This window comes from Cervus canadensis, chromosome 15 (genome assembly GCF_019320065.1).
Source record: "Cervus canadensis isolate Bull #8, Minnesota chromosome 15, ASM1932006v1, whole genome shotgun sequence".
Classification (NCBI taxonomy): domain Eukaryota; kingdom Metazoa; phylum Chordata; class Mammalia; order Artiodactyla; family Cervidae; genus Cervus; species Cervus canadensis.
In genome coordinates this window covers 51,404,437-51,432,284 of record NC_057400.1, presented here as the reverse complement: position 1 = coordinate 51,432,284, position 27,848 = coordinate 51,404,437, and the positions used below count along the sequence as shown (strand labels likewise).

The following is a 27,848-nucleotide window of genomic DNA, read 5'->3' as shown; positions in this document are numbered from 1 at the left end:
GTTGTTGTTCAGTTGCTAAGTCATGTCCGACTCTTTTGCGGCCCCATGGACTGTAACCCCCCACGCTCCTCTGTCCATGGGGTTTCCCAGGAGTGGGTTGCCATTTCCTTCTCTAGGGGATCTTCCCAACCCAGGGACTGGACCCAGGTCTCCTGCATTGCAGGTGGATTCTTTACTGCTGCACCACCAGGGAAGCCCTGTATCTGTGCTTACATGTGTATATTTTGTAATGTAAAATTACATGTAATGTGTTGTAGGAAACTCTTATTCTTAAAAAGGGACATGATAGAGGGAAAATGATGATTCATGAGAATGGTCTGCTCCAGGAGTGTGCATTTATCCTTTTATCAAGCATCTTTATTTAATACTGCTATGTGTTTAACCTCTGCTAATTGCTAAGGACAGAGATTTTGTTTATATCATCTTCTTAATTACTTTGAGCATCTACTATGCTTGAGAATCTATGTAAGTTCACAATCTATGACAGTATTTTTAAAGTATGGGTCATGAAATCAATTCAGTATGTTGAAACTTGAGTTAAAAAAAAAGAAATAGAATAGTATAGAATAGTAAATACCAGGGTACATTGCATGTAATAAAGTTCAATGTTGCTTCATGGAATTTTTACTTCAGTGTATCCTAGGGTTGTGATTTAAAAAACATATTTTTTTACTACTTAAGTCTGGGTCAATGAAGTTTGAAAGTCACCAATGGAAAAGCCGATAAACAAGGAGGTATTTGCAACACCATGTGATAAATATTATGGTGAAAAGGCAAGTTAAGGATTATATTCTGGAGGAGGGATTCTTGATCTGTATTTTAAAGGCTAGACAAATTGTAATAAATGTGGAGTAATATATTTCCAATAAATGAAATAGCATAAAAGCTCAAAAATCCTTCTGACTAAAGGAACAAGTATAATAGTAATATATAAGTAAGAGGAAGGGGCCAGGTCAGGGAGCGTCTACTCTTCATCTGAGGAGCTTGGATTTTATATTGACATCTCTAGAGAGCTACTAGAGGATGGGGAAATGACAAAATTTAGTATCTGTTTTGTATTGAACACTCGATAGCACTGTGAAGAATGGATTGGAGGATAGTGACAGGAGGCAGAAAGTGGAGAACTGGAGGCATGGAGAGCAATTAGGAGACATAATAAAGGCCATTTGAATCAACAGAAGAGATTTTAAAAAGACTGATGGAGATGGAAAACACAGGACTGGGCATCTATTTGGATATGTGGAGTAAGGAAGGGTCTGATACCCAGCTTTCTGGCCTGAGCCACTAAGGCAGTGGTAATGGTCTTTTTCTAGAAGGTTGCCTGTCTCCACTTCATTTCATTGTTTTTCTGGGGTTTTATCTTGTCCCTTCATCTGGGACATAACCTTCTGCTTTTTCATCCTGATTAACTTTCTGTAATGTGGCTTTTGTTTAGGCTGCTGTGGGACTGTGGTTCTTGCTTCTTCTGTGTGCCCTCTGATGGAGGAGGCTAAGAGGCTTGTGGGCAGTGGGAAAAACTGGGTCTTGCTCTGGTGGGCAGGGCCTTGTTCAGTAAAGCTTTAATTCAATTATCTGCTGATGTTATGGTGTTTTAGTCACTAAGTTGTGTCTGACTCTTGCGACCCCATGGACTGTAGCATGCCGGGCTTCTCTGTCCATGGGATTTTCCAGGCAAGAATACTGGAGTGGGTTGCCATTTCCTTCTCCAGGGGATCTTCCCAACCCAGAGATTGAACACAGGTCTCCTGCAATGCAGGCAGATTCTTTACCAACTGAGCTAAGAAAGAAGCTATCTGCTGATGGGTGGGGTTATACTCCCTCCCTGGTAGTTGTTTTGGCCTGAGGCCACCTAGGGTCTGCAGGCTCTATGATGGCGTTAATGGAGACCTCCAAGAGGGTTGCCACCAAGAGGGACCTTTCCAGACTGCTGCTGCCAGTGCCACCGTCCCTGTGGTGAGCGCCTGTCGATCCACCACCCCCTACCTCCCACAGGAGACCCTACAACACTAGCAGGTAGTTTTGGTTCAGTCTCCTGTGGGGTCACTGCTCCTTTCCTCTGGGTCTTGGTGCATGCAAACTTTTGTTTGTGCCCTCCAAGACTGGAGTCTCTGTTTCCCCCAGTCCTATGGAAGTCCTGTAATCAAATCCCACTGACCTTCAAGATCAGATTCCCTGGGGATTCCCAGTCCTTTTGTCAGATCGCCAAACTGGGAAGCCCGACATGGGGTTCAGAATCTTCATAACAGTAGGAGAACTTCTTTGGTATTATTGTTCTCCAGTTTTTGGGTCACCCGCACAGCGGGTATGGGGTTTTAATTTATCGTGATTGCACCCCTCCTACTGTCTTGCTGTGGCTTCTTTTTTGTCTTTGAATGTGAGGTATGTTTTTTTGGTGGGTTCCAGTGTTCTCTTGTCGATGGTTGTTCAACCGCTAGTTGCAATTTTGGTGCTCTCACAGGAGGAGATGGACATACATCCTTCTACTCTGACATCTTGAACCAGAAGCAGTGATAATGGTCTATACTTAGGAAATATTGATAACAGGACTAATAGCTTGTGGTCTTGACCAGTTAAGAATAATCAATAAACACTTAAGTGGTACCTATATAGTTAATGTCAAGCATTGAGAAAAGTGTTAGGGCCAAGAAGGAAGGATAAGATAATAAGATACGTCCTGGAAGAAATAGGAATCATGAATTCAAAAAGTGGCAAATCATAATTTCCATGAAACCTTCAGAATATTACTCAGCTTGAACTGATTTTTTCTTTTTCTGAAATATATTGCATATTTACCACAGTTAAGTATATGCATTATTTTTTAATATTTATTTTATTATTTGGCTGCATATCTTCTCTGGTGGTTGAGTCAGTAAAGAGTCTGCCTACAATGAGGGAGACCTGGGTTCAGTCTCTGGGCTGGGAAGATCCCTTGGAGAAGGAAATGGCAACCCACTCCAGTATTCTTGCATGGAGAACTCTATTGTCAGCGGAGCCTGGTGAGCTACAGTCTGTGGGGTCACAAAGAGTAGGACACGACTGAGTGACCAACACTTTCACACTCTGACTGCACCAGGTCTTGGTTGTGGCATGTGGAATCTTTAGTTGCAACATTCAAACTCTTAGTTGCAGCATGTTCCCTGACCAGGGGTTGAACCCAGGCCCCCTACATTGGGAGCACAGAGTCTTAGCCACTGGACCACCAGGGGAGTCCCCTGCATTGTTAGTTAATGATATTACCTGTGTTTTTTCTTAATACATTATGAGATCTTTATCAGTTCAGTTCAGTTGTTCAGTCATGTCCGACTCTTTGCGACCCAATGGACTGCAGCATGCCAGGCCTCCCTGTCCATCACCAACTCCTGGAGTTTACTCAAACTCATGTCCATTGAGTCGGTGATGCCAGCCAGCCATCTCATCCTCCGTTGTCCCCTTCTCATCCTGCCCCCAATCCCTCCCAGCATCAGGGTCTTTTCCAATGAGTCAACTCTTCGCATGAGGTGGCCAAAGTATTGGAGTTTCAGCTTCAGCATCAGCGCTTCCAACGAACACCCAGGACTGATCTCTTTTAGGATGGACTGGTTGGATCTCCTTTCTGTCCAAGGGACTCTCAAGAGTCTTCTCCAACACCATGGTTCAAAAGCATCAATTCTTTGGCGCTCAGCTTTCTTTATAGTCCAACTCTCACATCCATACACGATGACTGGAAAAACCATAGTCTTGACTAGACGGTCCTTTGTTGGCAAAGTAATGTCTCTGCTTTTTTTAATATGCTGTCTAGGTTGGTCATCACTTTCCTCCCAAGGAGTACGTGTCTTAATTTCATGGCTGCAATCACCATCTGCAGTGATTTTGGAGCCCAAAAAAGTAAAGTCTGCCACTGTTTCCACTGTTTCTTCATCTATTTGCCTTGAAGTGATGGGACCAGATGCCATGATCTTTGTTTTCTGAATGTTGAGCTTTAAGCCAACTTTTTTCACTCTCCTCCTTCACTTTCCTCAAGAGGCTCTTTAGTTCTTCTTCAGTTTCTGCCATGATGGTGAGATCTTTGTAGAGAGGAATAATTATGTTCCCTTTATATTTCCTGGCTTATTATGGATACTGTGTCTAAGAGATGGAGTAGAACTTCATGGCCATTTAGAATTCCATATGATGAAATGCTCTATCATCTTTTTATGGTTCTCTAGTATGTTTGAACAAAGTGGGATTTATCTCAGCTACTACTGAGCAGTTTCTCTGTGATCCATATCCCCTCTTTACCACCCAGTTATGCCTTGGGTTTCACTCACTTGGCTGCTCTTCCCTACCTAGAACTCTGAACCTACTGTCTTCGATGATACGATGTTACTGCTGCCACATGGATCTCAGTGAAGGAGTGATACGAGGAAGGCTAGATTCAGCATTACTGCACCTTAATTTTTCTTCCATGCCATCAACACAAAACTAGTTCACATAAAATGCTTTACTGAAAGTTTGGAGATGATTAAGGGAAGTATAACTGCTGACTGTCTTATTCCCCATCCTCATCCTGTATTGTCCGGGTAAGCCCATCCATTCATCCATCCAGGCTGAGGAAAGAGCAGGATGAGCAAACAATGACTATTTTCTGGGGCTTCTTATCAAGCCATAAAAATAAGAGATAATACAGACAAGACCATGTAGATCTGTAACTCTGATTTTTTCCCATGCTGACCAGAGTCAATGAAGAAGCTGCAGGTTAGGGTTACCCAGAAACTTCCTCAAAAGTGCAGAATATATTGACTCTCTCTCTCTTTTTTTTTTTTTTTTTGGTATTTTTGCTGCATCACAAAACCTGCAGGATGATTCCCTGACCAGGGATCAAACCTGACCCTCTGCAGTCAAAGTGCTGAATTCTAACCACTAGGCCATCAGGGAATTCCCTAATTAATCCTTTTCATACATAAATTTATTCTTATCCATTGTGACATCTTTTGAAGTACAGAGACCTTATACCACAGTGAAGACTTCTTATAAGTATTTCATTGTCACGTTTTTATTATATTGTCATTACTTTGAAGTAAACTGAAATGTTAGTCACTCAGTCGTGTCTAACTCTTTGAGACCCAATGGACGATAGCCCGTCAGGCTCCTCTGTCCATGGAATTCTCCAGGCAAGAATGTTGGAGTCGATTGCCATTCCCTTATTCAGGGAATCGTCCCAATCCAGAGATTGAACACTGGCCTGTTTGCATTGCAGGCAGATTATTTACCATCTGAGCCACCAGGGAAGTCATTATCTTAAGGTGGTATATATCCTATCGTCAGGGCCACTGGGAATGGAAAATGCAGAATACTACTTTGAGACCTTTTAACAGTTCTTGGTCAAGTTCCTTCTGTGTTGTCAGCTTCTGACCTCTTCCAATCAAAAGAAAGCCAGTCATTCCACAATTCTGCCCACTTTTCCTCCTTGATTTGTGTCTTTCCACAAGATCTAACTCTGCTCTAGGTCTAGCTCATTCATGATGTTTCTCCATAACTTTCTAATTTAAACTTTCAGATTATGTTTCTGGTCACTACAATTTTATGCTGATCAATATTACATTATTCCTTTATAGTGGTTCTTCAGAAGGAGTTTCTTCCTGGGCATACCCTAGTTCCTAGTTTCCTTCTCTTGAGAATTGTGGCCCTCTCTTCCTTTAATTAGTCCTTTCTTTAGGTCTCGTGCTACAAATCTGCCCTTGGCTTTTGTGGAAACTCTCTACTCTCTGGGGTTGGTTTCAAACTAGGATGAGTTCTCCTTTCCCCAAACGGCAATCCAAGGACACAATGACCCATTGCAGGATATTTCCCATCAAAGTCTTGAGTTTCTTAGCCTAGATTTACACTCTAGGGGCATTTCAGCAGGGGAGTCCCAGGGCAGACTTCAGTCTCCAAGTCTGGTACTTTCCAAGGTTTCTGTCAATATGGTATGCAAATATACCTCGACTTTCTTCCTCTCGTTTCCCTGTGGGTAACTTTTAGGCCAAACAGACACGTGGACACAAACACATGACTCCCAAGGACAAATAATTACTGTCTAAATCCATGATAAGGAAAATTTTTTTTTCTCAGTGCAATATATCTTTCACAGATTTTGCTGCCCATACTAGAGATATACTATTTCTCAAGCAGCTTCAGTTTCTTTTCCCTACTCCAGCAATGGACAGAGGCATGTCGGTGTTTAACTAACAAGTTCCATTACAATTTCTAGCCAAATAACAGAATTACATAACTGGGTAACATTTTCAGCTTCAAAAGACCCGGCACAATTTCCTCCAGCATTTGATTATGAAAAATTTCAAAAGTATACAAAAGTTGAGAGAAGTTTTGCAGTGAATTCCCAAATACCAACCCCCACCCCAGGGTGCCTCAGTTTCCTCAATAACAACTGAATTTTTATAGTATCTGAAAACTGAGGTGGAGGGGGGGCGTCCCTGATGGCTAAGACAGTAAAGAATCCATCTGCAGTTCAGGAAACCTAGGTTTGATCCCTGGGTCAGGAAGATCTCCCAAAGAAGAGAATGGCTACCCACTCCACTACTCTTGCCTGAAGAATTCCACGGACAGAGGAGCCTGGTGGGCTACATACAGTCCATGGAGTTGCAAAGAGACGACACTAACACATACCCCAGTTGGGCATCACATTATCTATGTATCTACCCATTCATTCTTGTGTTTCTTTTATGGATTTCAAAGTAAATTTAATATACCAGTAGTCTTCTTAAATACTTCATGTCATCACTTAGAGTTCAGTATTTATTTACAGATTTTTTTTTTTTTTTTTTTGACCTGGACTGCCAGGGAAGTCCCCAGGTTTTTTTGTGTTTTTTTTTTTTCCTTTTGAGGAAAAATTTACACACTATGAAATTTATAAACTTTATGTGTACATTCCTTAAATTTTGGAAAATACATACATGTGTGACCTAAACCCCTAGCATGACATAGACTATTGCTATCGCTCCAGATTCCCTCATACCTCTTTCCAGTCAATTCCTCTCCCTAAACAACCATGATTCTGATTTTTTCTAGCATAGGTTAGTTTTGTTTGTTCTAGAACATTACATAAATGTAATCATATAGTATATGCTCTTTTGTACTATGTAAAGCTTCTTTCATTTAGCATGATATGTTTTTTAAGTTGTAAGATAATTGCTTTACAATGTTGTGTTGGTTTCTGCTGTAGAACAAGGTGAATCAGTCATAAATATACATATATCCCCTCGCTCATGAGCCTCCTACCCACTCCATCCCCCACATCCCACTCCTTTAGGTTGTCCAGAGTACCAGGCTGAGCTCCCTGTGTTACACAGCCATTTCCCACCAGCTATCTATTTTACGCATAGTGTGATACTTTTAAGACTCATCCATGTTGTTGTGTTTATCAGTAGTTTGCTCTCTTTTATTCCTGGATAGTATTCCATTCTGTGAATATAGCATAGTTTGTTTATCCATTCACCTATTGATGAATCACTGGGCTGTCTCCAGTTTTGGCTTTTATGAATAAAATAGTTGTGAATACTCTTGACCAAGTCAAATCTTCTTAAGAAGACTTGGTCAAGAGTGTTGACCATATTTTCATTTCTCTTGAGTAAATCCTGAAAACTAGAATTGCTGAGTCATAGTGTACTGTCTGTTTAGTTTTATAAGAACCTGCTTGATCCTTTCCCAAAGTAATTATACCATTTACACTTCCACTACAGTGCATGAGAGCTCTGGTTGCACCATATCCTTGCCAGAATCTGGTGTGTTCAGTCTTTTTAATTTTAGCCATCCTAGTGGGTGTGTAGTGCTATCTTTTTACTGTGACTTAATTTGCATTCCCTGATGATTAATGATATACAGTTTTTCATGTGCATATTGGCTACTAGTATATCATCTTTTGTGAAATGTTCACCTCTTTTGCCCATTTTCAAACTAGGTTGTTTATTTATCACTGAGTTCTATGAATTCTTTATATCCTGGATGTCAGTCCTTTGCTGTATATATATTTGCTAATTTTTCTCCCAGATGTGACTTGCCTATTTCTTTCCTTTTTTGTTTTTTTTCTATTAATTTCTTTTTTTCCTCCTACCCTACTTTATTTTATATGTAAAAAAATTTTTTTGACATGTATATACACCTATATTTATTTATTTATTTATTTTTGGCTGCGCTGGGTCTTCATTGCTGCTCTTGGACTTTCTCTAGTTGTGGAAAATGGGGGCCACTGTCTAGCTGTGGTACACAGGCTTCTCATTATGGTGGCTTCTCTTGTTGCAGAGTATAGGTCCTAGGCTTCAGTAGCTGCAACTTGCTGGCTCTTGGGTGAGTGGACTTCAGTAGTTGCAGTATAGGGGCTCATTAGTTGTGGCTCATGAGCTCTAGAGCTCAGACTCAGAAGTTGTAGAACATGGTCTTAGTTGCTTCACGACATGTAGAATCTTCCCGGACCAGGGATTGAACCCATGTCCCCTGCATTGGCAAGCAGATTCTTATCCACTGTGCCACCAGAGCAGTAATCCTATTAATTTTCTTAATGCTGTCTTTTGACAAGTAGACATTTTTGAGTTTAGTGAAATCTAATTTAGCAGTTTATTAATTTATGGTTATTGATTTTTCTGTTCTGACTAAAAAAACTTTACCTACCTCTGAGTCATGAAGATATTCTTTAATGTTTTCCACTAAAAGCTTTATGGTTTTAGCTTTTGCATTTAGGTCTATGATTCATCTCAAATTTATTTTAGTATATATTTAGAGGTAGAGATTGAAGTTTCTTTATTTTTCCACATAGATATGTATCTAGTCAAGTGTCATTTGTTGAAAAGTTTCCTTGCCCCCACTGGATTGCATTAGTATAATACTTTTGTTAGAAATCTAATGACTTTATAATTTTGTAACTATTTCTGGGCTCTCTATTCAGTTCCATTGATCTATTTATCAATCCTTTTGCCAGCCAGTACCATACTGAATTGATTTCTTTAGCTTTGTACTAGATATTGAAGCCAGGAAGTATAAATCCTTCAACTTTGTTCTTTTTCAAGTTTACTTTGGATATTCTGAGGCCTTTGCTTTTCTCTCAGCAGTTTTTAAAGTGCAATTTTTTTCCTTTACTTTGGATCAGATCCAAAGCTTCCCTCCTTACTGACCTCTAAGTAGGAGGGAGGCAAAAACCAGATCCAAGTAAATCTCCGGGGGTGGGGTTAGGGGTGGTTGGTTGAGGGACTAGGCAGGATGTTTGTTCTCCTAGTTATATACTTTTGATTGGAATGGGAATTTGTGACAAACCACAGAGTTTTAACTGCATTATTACCTAAAGCTGCCTTGACCTTTGGCATATGCAAAAGTTTTGGTATCATTCTTTCAGCTGTATTCATTGAAAAAATTAATGATAGTAGTTGCTGCAGTAAAACATTCTCCACACTTTCAGAATCATGCTATCTGTTTTTTTTTCATATTTTCTGTAGCTGCAAGAGCTAGTTTAGTGCCAACACAAGGCACTTAATAAATTTTGTTAACTAAAATTTGGGTTATTACAAATCATAATATCAGAGTGTTAAAAGAAGCATTAAAGCTCATCGAGTTCAATCCTCCATCTGATCATAAGGTTTCCCACTAAATACCAGCTTGTACTGACTTATATAGTAATAGGGTACTCACAGCCTTAAGCATCTACAACAGTTCATTCCATGAATTCCTTCCAAAATCCATTGGGAAAAACAAAACAAAACAAAAACCTGACTGTTACTGCTTCCATAAGGGCAAAAAGAAGACTGTGGTCCCAAACTAAGATCACTGTTATTCCCACTGCATAATTTATAGGACTTAGAGTCAGACTGTGAGGAAGAGCAGCTTAGGCAGATGCAATTGTAAGAGTACATCTATTTCATCTGATTCTGATATGCCACTCTTCCCTCTCCACCAAAATGAGAATTTATTTCAATTAGAGCAAATGTTTCTACAGGTAACATAATACTTGTACAGTATAGAGAAGTCCTAAAATGTGTCATTTATCTAGTATCTAACTATGAGTGGCATAGGTTGAAATAGTCATTTCCGATTTATTGATTTCCAGGTCAGCCTTCCAGTTGGAACATAATTTGCTCACACTTGGGACACTTAACTCTTTACACTTCTCCCCTGTCTACCCTCTGCCATTTCCCCATAAAGACTTAGCAAGGAAAAAGTTAAAAGCACAACTTATAAAATTTGTAAGTTTTGGAATATTTCAATAAAATATAAAGAACTACCTTGTAATTTTAGGTATAGGCTAAAATCAATATACACTTAAAATTTCCAGATGTTCAAATTCCTTTGTGTCTGTGTCATTTATTTCATTATGCTATTTGTTTTCTAAAAAGATTTATTCACTTATTTTTTGGTCGTGGTGGGTCTTCATTGCTCTCCTCAGACTTTCTTCTAGTTGCTGTGAGTGGGGCATACTCTGTTGCGATGCATGGGGTTCTCGTTGCGGTGGGCTTCTCCCTTGTGGAGCACAAGCTATAGGTGAACGGGCTTCAGTAGTTGCAGCTCATGGGCTCAGCAGTTGTGGTTCACGGGCTCTAGAGCACATGCTCAGTAGCTGTCACACACATGCTCAGTTGCTCTGCAGCATGTGGGAATGTCTCAGACCAAGGATTGAACTATGTCCTTTGCGGGATTCTTAATCACTGGACCACCAGGAAAGCCCCTATTCTAGATATTCTAAGTGAGCGTCTTGATGTGGGGGAGGGATACAATCCAGCTTCTTCCTCATCATAGTGTCATAGTGATGACATAAGTACCTTTAGTCTAGGAGGAGACCCACTCCTGGTTTAATTAGTCACTGACATCCTAATGCTCTACTAGTGTTTGTAGATTTACTTCTTGAAAGATGACATTCATCATACCTGTGTGGGATATGGAAACAGGAACAAAATGTATTCCTGTCAGTAGGGTTTCCCAGGCGGCGCTAGTGGTAAAGAATCCGCCTGCCAATGCAGGAAACGTGGGTTGGATCCCTGGGTCCGGAAGATCCCCTGAAGTAGGAAATGGCAACCCACTTCAGTATTCTTGCCTGAAGAATCCTATGGATAGAAGAGCCTGGCAGGCTACAGTCCATGGGGTCACAAAGAGTCAGACACAGCTGAGCACACACACACTGATCACTGATGGCCCATGCAGGATCTCTCACCTCTCAAAATAATGAGAGGAAGCTAGAAAATAAACCGAAAGAATATGTTATTAAAGATAAAAGGAGGGCTAAGAGTTGCGGCAAAACAGGCTCATTGGAAATTGCCTTTTGTTTTAATAATTACGTTTTGGTTTATTAGGGCACTAGGCATTAGCATAATTCTAAGTTTCACCCACAAAGTTAATACAGTGTAAGCTGCCTGGAAGTTGGAGAAATATTTCTGCGGATTGGTCTAGTAAACCCATACTTTGCTTTTGCATCTGGGGGTAATATTTTTTGAGCAAGGACTTCACAGGCAGATTTAAATTTCCAGCTCAGTCAAGCTACATATTAAATATTTTATGAAACCAACACTAAAAAGTGACTATTGATGACAATACTTTTGCAGCTAGTCTCTTAGCCTTTGACTTCCAATTTTGCTTTCTGCAATGTTATTCTTTTTGACTCAATCTTCATGTTTTCGACTTATAGTTGTTGTGCCACAGTTTTAAAATTGCTTCTTGTTTATAAATATCACTTTGCAATCTAAAGAAAGAGTTATAAATTACTATATCGGGATTTTTATTTTTAAACATTGTAAAAAGTTTTGAATTATTTCTACCTCCTTTTCCCAAATATACTGTGAATCTTATTTGACAGGTTTGTCTTTTGCTATCCCATTAACTCATAAGTTTTCCCTCAACCCTGATCATCTACAATTGAGGAAAAAATAAGTTTTAATATCTAATAATACTGTTAGCCAATCAACATAATAGAATGACAGCTTGCAAAATTTTTGAGGGCGGAAGCTCCAATTCACTTGCTTTTGTATTCCTTTCAATACTTAGTTCATCCCATGGTACCTACTTTTAATATCTTTATTCACTTTATTGTTTGTTGTTATTTGGATAGATGAAAAATCCAGCAAAATTCACCTTTATTTAGGGTAGCTGAGTTTTTCTAACTTCTCATTATTTAGGGTAGCTGGCAGCCTTAGTTTTAAGTTGTTAATATCATCTCCATTGTGACTAGATTGGCACCAGTGAAACTCTTAAAACTTGCTTAAAAATCATCTATTTTTTATCCAGGAAAATTATTATGGCCTGGTGTTTATTCCTATAAATTATTGTGGGGAGTTCTGTCTAAATGTAGTGTTGTCTTCCTTTCTCCAAGTGTCCAGTTTGACCCTAAATTTCACTCCAACAGTATGGATTTGGCAAACAACAATATGTTCCATTAGCAAATAATCCCTTCATTTAAATAAATGCCTTCTTTTCCCTTAAGTACTTTTATTCGAACTGAGGGACTTTGGGCTACAAACAGACATCCTTCCCTTGAAAAGTAACATACAATAAACATCTTGAGATTCCTACTTAGAGAAACTTCATACAATAAGAAAGCAGAGTGTCAGGGACATAAGGTGCTAGTAAAACAAATTATGAATTTGTAAATCTTGGTCCACAGGGTCACAAAGAGTAGGACACGACTGAAGTGACTTAGTACGTATATCCAATTACATTGTTAAAAGAAGTTTGAACAGACTGAAGAAAGAGATGTGATGGTGGCAGATAGTTAAATCTACTGCAGAAGAAAAGCTCACTTTAGGAGTACTTGTAATACATTGTTCCTTATCCACAATTTCCATCTGCCGCTGCACTTTCCTCATTTCTTTGGATGTGTGTGCCGGGTGCTCAGTCATGTCTGACTCTTTGCAGCCTGATGGACTGTAGGCTTCCAGGCTTCTCTGTCCATGGAATTTTCCAGGCAAGGAAACTTTCCTGGAGAGGGTTGCCATTTCCTCCTTCAGAGGATCTTCCTGACCCAGCAATCAAACCTACTGTCTCCTGCTTTGGCAGGCAGATTCTTCACCACTAGTGCCCCCTGGAAAGCCCATTAACTTGGATACTTAACAAAAATAAAACCATTAGTGAGACTTTAGAAAAGGGAAACCTCTTGTTAGATTCAACACTGGAAACATGAAAGAGGGTGGAGGAGGGATTATTGCACTAAATGAGATAAGCTAAAGCTTGGAGTGTTAGACTTTTTTTTTTTTAAATAGGGAGCATGCTTTTTTGGGGCTATTCTGGTGCCTCAGATGGTAAAGAATCTGCCTGCAGTGCAGAAGACCTGGGTTCGATCCCTGGGTTGGGAGGTTCCCTACCCAATGGGAATGACTACCTACTCCCATATTCTTGTCTGGAGAACTCTATGAACAGAGGAGCCTGGTGGGCTACAGTCCATGGCGTTGCAAAGAGTTGGACAAGACTGAGCGACTAACACTTCACTTTCATGCTTCCTTTAAAGACACAAACAAACAAAATACACAGAGCTGGGATTGCGGGATGCACTGACCATCTCTAAGCTAGGCGTAGGGACTATATATTAATCTTTGTATTCTTTATACACAGGATTGTATCTGGCATACAATAGATGCCCAGCAAACAGTTGTTGAGTGACTCGATATTCGGCTCAATATAGTGGTAATGGCAAGACTCAGTTTGAGAGACATTATTTTGGTTCAAAGTAGAGCTACTTATTTTTGGATGGGGCTGGAAATGTTTTTGTAGAGGGAAGTTGGGCCAGGATTCAGTGCCAGCCCTGGCAGATGGATTTTTTTCCCCCTAAACATTTGTGTCCCACCTCAACCGGAAAGGGATCTGGGTGACTAGGAAGGTGGAGTCTACTAATAAAGCTTTATAACAGTACAGGAGACACTCTATTAAGTGTATTCATCCCATGCCAATTTAAGGGCATATTTCTCAAGTTACGTTTACCTAGGTTTGCCCCAGAATGAATGAGTCCCAGGCTGTTTTATTGTCAGTATTTCCCTCTCGTCAACGATTCAATTATTATCGTTGTTATTATTATTATTGAGACACGTTCTTTGATCCTTCGAAATCCTGCTCAATCTAGGCCTCAAGTGTTCCTGTAAGTCTCAAGGGAAAACGACTTTGGCTGAAGTCGGCGCGCAAAGCCACACCCTGCAAGAGGCCTTAAGAGACCTGGGGCTTTCCTGGCAGCTACCCAGCTGCTGGCAACCACGCGGCGCGTCGGAATCCCACAGTTTGGCACCGAGGTCGTCCCGTGGGAGGCCGGTCCACCTCCTCGCGCCGCAGACCAGCCGCTTCTGGCCGGGACACGGCCCTTCACGCCGCCCCGCCCGCCCCGGGCTCATTTGCATAGGGACGCGCGCGGCGCCGGCGAGCGGGAGGGCGGGCGCGGCCGGGGAGGCGGCGCGCGCGCGCCCTGACAGCTCGGCCCTGCTCGCTCACTCGCTCGTCCCCGGCTTCCGAGCACAGCATGGCGGTCAAGGTGACTCTAACTCTCTGCTGCTGCCTTTATTTCATAAGAGACATTCCGGGGACCCTGCCTGCAGCCCCTCACGTCTTCCCATTGACTTTTTTGCCTGATTGTTAGATGGCGTGTCCTGGGGCTCCAGGAAGAACTGTGCGGGGCTTGGACCGGAGGGAGAGGATGCCCGGCGGGGGGAGGGGAAGGAGGAGGGATTGTGAGTTGGAGGGGCTTGTAAGGACCACTGGTCGGTGAAGGAGGAGGAGTATCCTGCCCTAGGTACATGGGATTGTGAGCCAGCAGTTGGAGGGCATCAGAAAGGGAGTGGGAGGAAGTGGCATGGATAGCCGGGGATACCCAAGGCATCCGTGTATTGTGGTGGGGGAGGGGGTGAGTGAGTATTTGGGGGCCTCTGGAGCCAGGGGCAGCGGTTGGCATTTGAGCTGCAGGTGGCAGGATGTCTAAAGTATTTAAAACGTTGTAGCCGCTTTCATTATTTTAGGTTGGGTGGAGAAAGAAAGAGGCGTAGAGATAATTATATTCTGCATTGCTTTCCACGGGAAGAAAGGCCAGTAGGCCATGCGATTAATTTGGGTGTTTCAACTTTGCTGTTGTTTCTACTCTTGCTGGACTCTTGGTTTGAAGGTGGGTGGATGCTCACTGTGTCGCTAGTGGATGTGGAATAAAGTAAGGGCTTGATTCTCATGGCCTTTCCTTTCCAGCCCAGGGGAAATCTGATAGATTTTGCTGTTTCTTAGGCTCTTCACACCTGTCTTTCCACTTTGTGATCACACAGCTCCAATGACAGTTGTTATCAGTATTAGTGCTTTTAATTTATCTTCAACAAAATGCACTTGTAAAAGATAAGAGCATTGATTGTTAGCATCTGTGAACTCTAATCTGCAGAGATTATGTGATCTCTAGTGAAGCATTAACTGGCTTTTTTTTTTTTTTTACTCTTTCCTTTACAGACAACCAAGCGAGGTGATCCTCAGGAGTTAAGAAACATATTCCTACAGGTAATGGCTTATGGGTTGTGCTTCTTCTTGGTAGGGCGGGGGTGGGGGGGAAGGTGTAAGTCTAGTACTTTTCAGGCCTTAGCTTTCAGGAATGTTTTATCAGTATTTTCATGTATTCTTCAGAACATGAGAATAAATAATATAGATTATAACTCTTATTAAGATTTGATAAAAAGATTTCCGTCAAATTATTATTTTTTTGAATGACTTAAGACATTAAAAAAAAAATCACTAAGGAGAAAAATTTCAGTTTCCCTTAAGCATTGTGACCAAAATAAAATTTCAAAACATATTGACACACTTGTGCAATTGATAGGTATGATTCAAATTCTTTGTTCTTTGAAAATTATGTTTATAAAGTTTTCCTGCTTCTAAGCAACTCTGTGCAATTTGTTACAGAGATAAGAATATTATAGTTATTCTTAATTTGTGTGTGTCTTTTCTTCCTCTGTTTATTTTTATTATATCCATGGGCTTCAGGGGTTGTGTTACAAAATGTTACTATCTGTGATTCTTGCAAGAATCCACCCTCACTTCTGCTGAGTTTTTATGATCAGTGACTTGGCTGTAGACTTTTAAAAAATTGGCTTAGTTTTTTGTTTTGCTTTCATTTCTTAATTTCAGAAGTTCTGCATGCAAGAAATTGTGCTTAAGTACGTATAAAGGGAGGCAAGCTTAGGTGTCCTACCAAATACTGTGTTTTTCTCTGAATTCTTTTGAGAATGTTTGAGAACGGGTATATTCTGGACCCGTTCTTGTATAGAAACTTTGACCTTGGGCAGGTCCCTGCTGGGTGTTAGTTTCCTCTGTAAAATGAGAGGTGATCTTCCAAGGTTCCTTCCAGCTCCAAAAGTCTATGATTCTATATTAGGAACAGATTCTAACATGCACATCAGCCTGGTGCAGATGACATTTTTAATCTGAGAAATGTGGATTGCTTAAGCTATTGTTGGGGAGGAGGCTGCATAGATGACCAGTTAGTGAAAATGAGAATCTTAAATTTTATAAACTCTGGTAAAGGGAAGCATCATTTCCAGAACAAAAGTAATTGTAATAGAGATGCTCTGTTTGTGGTTTGAAACCTTGATTTCTCACAAGAGTTCTTAAAAATAACCAAAAATATGTCAGTGTTAACCACGCCACGTACTCAGTTGTTTCATGAGGAATTCATGTGATATAGTTAATTTTGTTTTCTTAATGAAGTAGGCATAGGAAAAATCAGTGAAAATGCCTCATGAACTAATGAACAGAGCATTGACCAGGTGTTGGCAACACTGGGTTCAATCGCCAGTCCTGCCCCTATCTTGTGGTTTTACCTGTGAGCTAATTATCTGACCTTCCTGGGCTTCATCTTCTCATGTAGTTCTCAATGGGCTATAAGGGAATGGGAATTGAAGTCCTTTCAGCTTTAAAAATCTTGTGGAAAAAAATCTGTGATTCTGTATGGATTTGATTTTGGAGAGGAGAGGGCTGGGACTATGCCTCACTTTTTGAAAACTTTCAAATTTTATCTTTTTACACATTATTTTGATGATGCCCTTACTTTTTATACTGAAAATTTGTGGAATTTATTAACTACATGTTTAGCAGTAACAGTAAAGCATTGACCCAAGAGTTATTGATAAGAGTCAGAATATAGATACTACCTTCTGGTAACTGAAACAGCTTGATAGAGAATATAGTTAGTTGAATCAGTTTGAGGGCTATTAGCAAGTAACATAGATTTTGAATTTATATCTTAAATACTTCAAACTATAGTTACTTGAAGCTATAGGGCATTGTTTAGAAACAGTTTTGTTTTAGATGCATTTGGTTTTTTAATATTTTAGAAACAATAGCAGGCAAAAATACATACTACTATGCATTTCTTTAGCAACTTAACATATTTATCAAAATATTCACTGGGAATTATTTACTGTGTGTCATGTATGTACTTGTATTTAGTTTAGTAGTAGACACTAACATGTTGAATAATTAAAGGGGAGAATTGAGCCAAGACTTGAATGGACAGGTAAACGTGACTAGTCCCTCTTTGAGACCTGTCCCATGTCCCACAACTTGTGGTTGAGGGAGTCAAGAACAATGAAGGCAAATATATAGCCTCTGGTACGATAGTCAAATTGGTTTGTCTAGATCCTTGTGGTCATGTAATAATAATGACAATGGCTATCATTTATTGATCATTCTGAAGTATGCTGGGCATTGGCTTAGTCTTTTAGGGTATTATATTAATTTTTTTTCTTTTTAAACTGATGTATAGTTAATTTACAGTATTTCAGGTAAGGATATTTTATTAATTTTCATAACAACCTTCCTGCATGCTTAGTCCCTCAGTCGTGTCTGACTCTTTGTGACCCCATGGACTGTAGCCCACCAGGCTCCCTTGTCCATTGGATTCTCCAGTCAAGAATACTGGAGTGGGTTGCCATTTCTTTCTCCAGGGGATCTTTCTAATCCAGGGGTTGAACCTGGGTCTCCTGCATTTCAGGCAGATTCTTTAACAACCTTAGAAGATAGCATTATTGTCCCTGTTAAGTCATGCTCAGTCGCTAAGTTATGTCTGACTTGATGACCCCATTGACTGTAGCCCACCAGGCTCCTCTGTCCATGAGATTTTTCTTGGCAAGAATACTGGAGTGGGTTGCCATTTCCTTCTGCAGGGGATTTTCCCAACCCAGGGATCAAACCTGTATCTTTTGATTCTGGATTCTGTCTGCATTGGCAGACAGATTCTTTACCAGTGAGCCACCTGGGAAACCCCTGCTGTTAAATAGATGAAGTTAAATGAGTTGGTTATTGTCACTTAGCTCATAAATGGTAGAGACTGGATTCTAGTCAAACTCTAGAATCCGTTTTCTTAACCCTTACATGATACCACTTGTGGGTTCTTGAATGACTTTTGAAAGCTAGAGACATGTAAAAGTCTAACCGCAGCTGTGTTTCTTAAGAAATTAAAGAAAAAAACCTGGTTACTTAGGTGATGAAATAAAATACCTTTCCACTGTGACTATCTAGAACATTTGGCTAAGGACTTTGGATTTGAAACAGTAGGAAGGCACTCTGGGTTTCTCACTGGGCAAGTTGAAGTGGGTAAATTCTGGCAGCTCTTTGTGTATGTTGGATAAAGTGTGGAGAGGTTGAAAGTAGGTAGAGAGATCTGTTAAGAGGCCATTGAAATAATTCATGTGGGAGATAATGACCTGGAGTGGCTGATGGCTGGGGAAATGGAATGGAAGGTCGATACCAGGGACTTTGGAAGGGATGAAATCAATTGAATGTGGTATTAAATATGAAAGTAAAGGAAAGAGTAGTGAATCTAGCATTTTTGTGATAGATGTTAATTTATAAGGCATCTATTTTAGGAGTTGGGTGAGAGGACTGTTAAAGTTTGGTTCCTAAATAAATGTGTCCCAATAAACTGAAGTCAGATACAAGTTTTGTATAGGTGGTTGATGAAATGTTGGATTAGGAGGATTAATTACAAAATAAACAAGACAGGGAATAAAGGACTGATTTATAAGTGATATTATCAATTGAAATGGAAGGAGGAGGAGTGGAAGTGAAGGAGGGAGAATGGCCTCATGGGAGTTTAGAGTGTCACAGAAAAGGGTCCAGTCAAAGAGTAAAATCTAGATTATTCTGTTATTAATATAATTTTGTTTTGGTAGGATTTGAGGGGTCACTTGAATTCAGGGTCATTTGAGCTACTTAAAGACTACAGAGAAGATATAATTTTGAATTTTAGAATGCAATTGAAAAATTCTGAAAAATTTAGATCTATGGCATTGACTGTCTAAATTCACAACTAGCTGGTGTGGCTCACAGTCATTTGTTTTGTAAACAGCAAAATATTCCTGTTTGAGAGTGATGTTATACCTATTCATGACACTTCATTTTATGTGCAAGTCCATTTATGTGCAAGTCGATAAGAGTAAGTAAGCATTTTGATTCTGAGTATAGAGAAATAGGTTTTTTTTATGTTCATCATTGCTCAAATTTTGATGAGCCGTGTTTTCTATTAATTAAAAAAAAAAAGAACAATAGTATTCACTAGGATTCTTTTTCCTGCCCCCTCCCCAAGTACATAAAATTGGAGCACAGCAAATGAATTCTTATGTGTTAGACTGCTGTAATTTTACAACCAGCTGTCAAACTAATATTTTACTGTTAGTACCCTTGAAACTGTCAATCCTGGATTTGTGTCTTCTACCTCTCTCAGCCACACACTATCATTGACCCAAATCTGCTACATCCGAGGTATATAGTAGCAAAAGGAGACAGTGGAAGCAGTGAAGAGGAAGGTGAGGTAAGGACAACAGGAATGTCATAGGCTGTTTGTTATAAACCTGGCAAATTTAAAAATGAAGAGTTAATCTGGTTTGGTCTGTGTTTTGTGGCAAAGTAGGTTTATCAAAAAGCTGTTTTAAGGGACTTCCCTGGTGGTCCTGTGATTAGGACTTGGCTCTTTCACTGCTGTGGCCCTGTGTTCGTTCCCTGGTTGGGGGAATTAAGATCCTGCAGGCCATACAGTGCTGCCCAAAAACGAAAAACTGTTTTAAGTGAATGATTTTTGAAGATCTCTTTTTTTTGTTTTTAAGTTGATAGATTTTTTTTTTGTTCATTTACCAATGTATCCTATGATAAAAGCAATACATGTTGAGACTGTAGCATAACATATGCTAGGCCCAAAATGTGTGGCAATGTAGAAATCAAATACTATTTTTATCCTTTTTTCTCATCACCAGTGTAACTAGAAGATTGTATCCCATATCAAATTATGAAAATCCATTTTTTCTGTCTTGTTTATTTTACATTAGAAAGTAAAGAGGATGCTGCTGCTAATGTAAACAGTGATTCTTCTGTAGAGTTTTTATGATAACAAATTTTTAATTGAAAGAAAGGTCCTTTATTCAATAAATATTTTTTTTTACATATTATGTATTTATTTACTTTTGGCAATAACCTGAAGCTGAAAAGGGAATTAGCTTTTAGCAGGAGACTCTTCTATTTTGTTGAAATATGAGTTAGGGCTATGTTTTCCAAAGTGTAGAAAGTGTATCACAATATTACAGTTATAATAAGAGAATCAGGTATTGAAAGATGACAACATCTACTGAGGCCAAATGTGGAGAAAAAAGGTGCTCTCATAGTGCATTTGTGGAAACAAAGACTCTTTGCAAAGCACTTGGCAATGGTTTAAAATAAAGATACCATTTAAAGAAGCAATCCTATTTTGGGGATGTTTATCCCAGAGAAATAAAAATACTCATAAGAATATACACCTACAAGATTGTTAGTGGCAGCACTCAGTTGTTCCTCAAAACAAAAACAAAAAAGTTGAGGGGCACAAAATAAATGCTATCAAAGGGCAGTGGTAGAAAAATTTTGAAATAACAACCATGGAAAATTAAGCAGATACTAAAAAGAATGAGTTAGACTTACTCCAGCTAATTTAGAGGGATTTCAAATGTACTGTAAATGAGTCTGCCTGCAGTGTGGGAGACCCAGGTTTGACCCCTGGATCAGGAAGATCTCCTGGAGAAGGGAATGGCTACCCATTCCACTATTCTTGGGGCTTTCCTGATGGATCAGATGGTAGAGAATATGCCTGCAGTCAGAAGACCCAGGTTCAATCAGGAAGATCCCCTGGAGAAGAGAATGGTTACCCACTCCAGTATTCTTGCCTGGAGAATTCCATGGACAGAGGAACCTGTCCTGCTATACTCCATGGGGTCACAAAGAATGGGATACAACTGAACGACTGATACTTTTTTTTTGTTTATAAATGAGGAAAGACAGGTGTATATACAGAAGGATAGATAATGTTAACTTGGTTGAGGTAAGAATTCAGGGGAAATAAAAACAAACTCTCAATGTATATGTGTTAAATTTTGAGCAAGTGCATAATTTAAAAGTAAGAACTTAGTAATTCAGAACATGAAGTTAAAAGAGACTTCCCAGCATGAATTGGGTTGAAGAAACCAGTGAGAGAGACGCAGAAAGGGATCTATAGTTTTCTTAGCCACCCTGATTAAGGGTTTTCACCAGTTTTTCAGGCTATAGTAATTGAAGATAATAGCCTTTATCTTTAGTTTATAAAGTATTTGCCATGAACTATATAGAGTTCTTATTTTTAAAAAAGTGTTAGGCATTAAGGGCATGCTAGCAATATAGTGAAAACTTTATCCTTGAATCAAATAGACAGATGAAAAAATAATTAGGATTAAAACATTAGAGTTATTAAATGCTGTCTATGTCCTACTACCAGTTAGTACATTTTTAATTGCCTAACAGGCTAGGCGCTATGCGAGGTTTGTAGGTACGACAGAGGAGTTTGATGAAGGTATGACCTCACAATCTAGGTAGGGGTGAGACAGACAATAACAAAGACCACACATTAAAAAACAAATATCAACCACGGGATTGTGACAGTTCTGATAGGTAGAATGATGGAAAAGGTGATCGTTTTTCAAGATGGTGGCCAGTGAAGGCCCCTAAGGAAGTGATATCAGGGCTGAGAACTGAAAGGTAAGTAGAGAGAATTCCACACGTGCAAAGCCCTGGATGTGGATAGGATGTGGTATGTTCAACAACAAAAATGAGGCCAGTGCTCCTGAAGCCTCAGTGAGTGAGGGGGTGAATGGCCAGTAAGAGATGAGGCTGAAGGAACCACAAGCAGGACCTTGTTTATAGGCCATGAAGAAGAGTTTGGATTCTTTTCTAAAAAATGTTGCGGAACCTGTTGGAGGTCTTTCACCTTGAAAGTGGAATGATTCAATTTATATGTTAAATAGATTGCATTTAAAGAGATCATAGTGAAATGTAAGCTTTCTCATATATTTCTGTGCTTTCTCATGGATTTTCTACTCTACCTTGAGTAGACTGTGATTTTTCCAATTTAATTTCCTCCTGTCCATAGCATTCTTAGGATATCTTGATCTGGGCCTTGGTTGACTCGTTTTCATCCAGGAGGCAACAGAATGTAGCCAGAACCTTACATGGGCTTTGTAGTCTAACCAGAATCTGAATACTCTTTGATCCCTTTTGCTGAGTGACCTTAGGTGTTTACATTTCTGTGGGAGTCTGTCTTCTCATCTGTCTAAGAAAGGATAACTGCATCTAGCATATAGGGATGTTACAAAGATAAGATAATGTGTAAATAGTGCCTGGCACTCAGAGAACCTGGTAAAACTTAGTTCTTTGTCCCTTTCCTTTTCTTCTGAGCTGAGGACTTTTCTTTCCTGAAAAGGAGCTCAGTCCCTTGTGTTCCCCAGGTAACTGTGTTGGACCTAGAAAGTGACTAAGGATGCTAATAAGTATTTATGATCATGTTCATGTAATCAGTTAATTATTAATTACATTCTTGAGATATACATCTGAAGATCTTCACAAATTCCCATATTCAGAAATATCTCCACAAAAGATAATTTCTCAAGTCTAGAGATCCTGAGAAGGGGTAAAGCCATGGTTAAAAACTGGGAGACTGTGGAGGTATGTGCAGAGTTTTCATTTAAACCTTCTGTTGCTCTCTCTTAACCAGAGGAGGAATAGTAGTCCAACCAAGAAATACCAAGATGCAGACCTGAAAGAGAGACTTATAATTCATTCTTTATGTTTGTAATTTGTGAAAAATCATCTCCCTGTTCTGGTCCGCTCTCTTTTACTTAGCACTGCTGAAATTTCTGAAACATGCCTCACTGAAACCAGTGCCATGGGTTCTAGGACTGTACTATTGTTTGTTAACTGTCATGTTGTAGGCACTATTTTAAGCTTTTTATACAAATCACTGTATGTAATCCCCAGGACAACTCTATAAGGTAGGTGCCATTAATATTCCCATTTAATAGATGAGAAAACTGAGCCCCAGAATGGTTAAGCATCCTGCTCAAGGTTATATAGTAAATGGAGGAGACTTGCTTTATGTATGTTAATACAACTTGCCTTATTTACTTAATATTGTATGGCAATGCAGGTATGGTAGTACATATAGAATCATCTCATTTTTGGGGTAGCCTTTTTTGTTATGAAAAATTTCAAACATATATGAATTTAAAGAAAATAGCATAATGAATTGCCATCTACCATCACTAATCTTCGACTATCATGGCCAATTTTGCTTCATTTATATTGCAGCTGCAGGGGATTATTTTGAAGCAGTTCTCAGACATCTTATCACTGCATCCATAAATACTTCAGTGTCTATCTCTAAAAGATGATGACTCTGGAAAACAAACCAAACAAACCACAATACTTTCTTGCACCTAAAATTTTTCCTTAACAAACGAATTTCAATTCAGAGTTGCAATTTCCATGCTTGTTTCATTTTTTTTTTTAAGTTACTTTATTAAAATCAGGATCCAAGCCAGGTTCCTACATTGCATTTTGTTGATCTGTCGCTGCTCCCTACCAGGATAAAAGGCCTTTTTTCCTTATGGCAAAAATCTTGCTATGTAATCAAGGTTTACCAACAGTAAAGCATTCGATACACCTGGGAGCTGCACCTTGATTATCAAACACATGATTTGTCCAGGCTTGTAAATATATATGCCCCTTGAATGTTTCCATGGTTACTTTGACCAGGAAATTGAAGTATTTATTTTAAGAACAATGCAAATTATTCAACTTAATCTGCTATGAAACATTCTAGTTCCAGTTACTGAATTCTCTGGGGTCATTATTTCCAATGTTTTTGGCCATTTTTAGGAGTTAAATTGTTTTGAAAAACTTAGCTTACTATGGTAACTTCTGTTAATTTCAGTGATTAACTGAAGTCTTGCACTTCCTCACTTTGTTAAACATTGCATGTTTAACATGCAGCTGACAGTAGGCCTTGATGTAACATATAGTAAAAATACACATATTAACACAAAAAGAAGATAGTGTTTCATGAAACAACCTGAGAAAGGCAGGTTTCTAGAGAATTTTTTTTGCAGTATTAAATAGGTTTTGTTTACAGTGTAAGTGAAATATGCAACTGAAAATGCTAATTAGATGTATAAAACTACCTTCTCCTAAAAAATGCATGTGTAGATTTTAGTAAATACCAAAAAAATTTTGTGTCACTCATTAAAATCTGTTTTAAAAAATTAATGTGGCTTCATAGAGTTGTTAAAATCGATGTGGCTGTATGTATTAAAAATTATTTTTTCTCATTAAAATGTTATTTCTGCTCTTGAATTCCACGTTGCACTATTGTAACAGAATTTGTGTTGTTGGATCTGTTGTGGTCTTTGCTTGTTACATAGAGTGCTTGAGTAGTGAAAGGGCATGCATTCCGGACTAAATTTGGCTTGCATTAGGAGTAAGAGCAGTAATAGTGAAGGACAACAAGATTAGCTTCATGTGCTCAACTCTTGCCTTGGTACAAGTTTTTCTCTTCCTTTGCTCATGTAATTCTTTTTTCTGTATAGGAAATGCCCTGTGTAATATTTGTAGTTACCAAATTTTGTGACATTGTCCTTTGAGAGTTAGAAATCACAAGGATGTTGCAATCTGAAAATGTCAGTTTATCTCAATTGGAACAAAGTCAGGGAGGAACAGTTTGTTTTGACTCATGTTACAGCCACATGTTGGATAAGCAGAGATGAAGGTGCCTAGACCAGTCAGGACTGACTTTCTGGTAAACCCAAGAACAGTAGAAGTATAGAAGTATAGTAGAAGGAAACCTTGGTTAGAATAAGGGTGAAGAGTTAGAACAGTAACTCCTTCATGTTTGAGCAGAAGCAGAAAAATTCAGTATGCAAGGAGGGAAACTGGGATCTGCTGCTTTTCTGTATTTCTAAGCGTTTTAGAATAACTATGTCAATCTGCATTAGCTTTGCAATTTCCAAGTACTTTGATGTTCAAGATCTCACTTTTTTCCCTTACAGAAAGATCTACCTTTCTGTAATTTCTCGTTAAAGAGACTCTGAGAAGTGTGTGTTTGCTCCAGAAATCTCTACTATTTAACAACACAGGAGATTAGAACCTCTTTTCTGACCTTAGTTTCAGTGTCCATCATGCCATGGTCTCTGAGTGACCTGAGGGCAGGAACTGTGTTTTCTTGATTCTGCATCCCTAGTGCCAGACCTAGTGCCCAGCACAAAGTTGGTACTTGATAAAGGTTCTAAAATGAATGCAAAATAACCTGAAAGATTTAAGCAGATTTTCGGCTTAATAAGAAGTGCTTCTAGATATATTACCTTGGTTTTGGTGGGCGTACTGAAAAAGAAAATCCTTGATCTTGACACACTATAATTTTTAAAAAGTGACCAACTTTCTAGTCACAGCCTCTCAGAACTTTCCTTTATAATTTCTGGAAAATCTTTTAGAATATAAAAATCGAAAACTTCTGTTTTTAAACTTTAACCATTTAAACAGCTAATTTATATCATTAAAACTATTTGGGTCTATTTACTCATTCATGTTCTTGAATTTTAAATTAACCTTTTTTTTCTTCCCTTACTCAGTGGAAATGTAGTGTGTAAACTTTGTAAAGTCTGCTTTATAATTAACCTGTGATGTTGGTTGCATACATTCTGAAGGTTACTTAAGGTTACATTTGACAAAATTGCAAAGGAGTTATTAGTATCCAGTTAACTACAGTCAGGTGAGGTCTTGATGTGTTGATCTGTTGGCTTGATAGACAAAACATTTCTGGATAACATGATCGTCTCTTTTGAAGCTAGAGGTAGTTTAGTGAAAGTATAACATAAATCTGTGTATGAAATCATACTTTTATCAGCAATGATTTTTATTAAATGTATAAAGATTTTAATCTTTCTTTAAGATCCATTTTCTTTCTCATGCTTCAGAATGTCAAGGCTTTTTCAAACACATATGAGCTATACTCAAATTCAAATATTTCTGGAAATGCCAAAGCTATGGGCACTTTCACGTTAAAACAGTTCAGTTAGGTTTTAAAAAATAGACCACCTATTTTTTTTCTGATACTGTCAGCTGCTGCTTGTCTACGTCTTTTATGTGTCCTTGACTTCTTGCCCAAGAAGGATTTATGACTGCTTAAGAAACATCTTTGAAATGGCAAATGATTAACTCTAAAGTTATTTGGAGTATGGATATAATATTTGGCTAATTTCATTTCAAGTCATTTTAGTTCAGCCTTTGAAATGATAGGAACAAAATAGAAACAGTATTGTGCAACTAAATTAATATATTAATTTTTTAGCATAAGTGTTAGCGTAGGAGATCCAAAAGTTTGTTTTAAATTGCTTTTTTTCATTTTTAGTGTAAACATGCAAGTCATTTTGGTTAGCAGAAAAAGTCTTAGTAAGCCTGGTTAACCTTTCTTTATTTCTAGCTGTGTTACTTTAGGCCATGTTTCCTTTTTTTGTTTGTTTAAGCGTTACTATCCAGTCAATTAAAATCAGCATTAAAAGTAATGAAGTTATTTAAAATAAATAGGTCATTCTTATTTTAAAAAATATTTTTAGTTTAAATGTATCACCCTTTTTGAGGTACCTGCTTTTCTTTGTTAAGGAAATGTTCTAGCCTTTTGGCTGACTGTGGGTAGATTCTAGTTTCAGTTCTGAATTCCCTCTTCTGTTTTGTCTGTTCAGGCAGCAGGCTCAGTGACATTGCCAAGTAATTGTCTCTAATTTAATGAGTTAATTAGTTAACTGTCTCCTGCAGAAGTCAAGCACTGACTCCTTGTGGCTGAGAAGATTTGTGTTTTTTTCCTCTGAGCTATGCACTTTATCTTTCAGTTAAAATAGACTAGGAGAGTTGGGAGAAACACTAGCAAAATACCTCAGGGTAAGTGATTCTCTGGCATCATTTATAACCCCAGATATTAGCAAAGCCTGTTCCAGTACATGTCAACAAAAGCAATTGTTTTCCTTGTTGGCTACTGTGTCCTTGGTGGTTTGTGCTAAGGCTGCTCCATTTCCTGGTAGTTTTAAAGTTAAGAATGTCGGAATTTCTCTCTGTGTGTATGTAATCTGTGTATATAGTGGTGATAGTCCTGGCAATAAGATTCAGGTATTAGATATCAGACACCTTTGTGACAAAAAGAAATGGACACTTCAGTCAGTTCAGTTACTCAGTCGTGTCCGACTCTCTTTGCGACCCCAATGGACTGCAACATGCCAGGCCTCCCTGTCCATCACCATCTCCCGGAGTTTACTCAAACTCATGTCCATTGAGTCAATGATGCCATCCAACTACCTCATCCTCTGTCATCCCCTTCTCCTCCTGCCTCCAATCTTTCCCAGCATCAGGGTCTTTTCAAATGAGTCAGCTCTTCACATCAGGTGGCCAGAGTATTGGAGTTTCAGCTTCAGCATCAGTCCTTCCAATGAATATTCAGGATTGATTTCCTTTAGGATGGACTGGTTGGATCTCCTTGCAGTCCAAGGGACTCTCAAGAGTCTGCTCTGACACCATAGTTCAAAAACATCAAATGGACACTTAGT

At 38.9% G+C, this 27,848-nt stretch overlaps 1 protein-coding gene across 2 annotated transcripts in view; it reads left to right on the top strand.

Annotated features, from left to right (window-relative positions):
• The first annotated feature begins 14,329 nt into the window (after positions 1–14,329).
• SLC25A12 (solute carrier family 25 member 12) overlaps positions 14,330–27,848 on the top strand; it is a 97,369-nt gene continuing 83,850 nt past the window's right edge. Inside the window, exons 1-2 of one of the 2 annotated variants that reach the window (XM_043487728.1) lie at positions 14,330–14,437; positions 15,388–15,435. In XM_043487728.1, the coding sequence (XP_043343663.1) occupies positions 14,426–14,437; positions 15,388–15,435 (60 nt within the window). In that variant the 5' untranslated portion in view covers positions 14,330–14,425. Of the gene's footprint in view, positions 14,438–14,980; positions 15,062–15,387; positions 15,436–27,848 lie in introns of those variants that run through there. The other variant, XM_043487726.1, reaches the window with a different exon arrangement.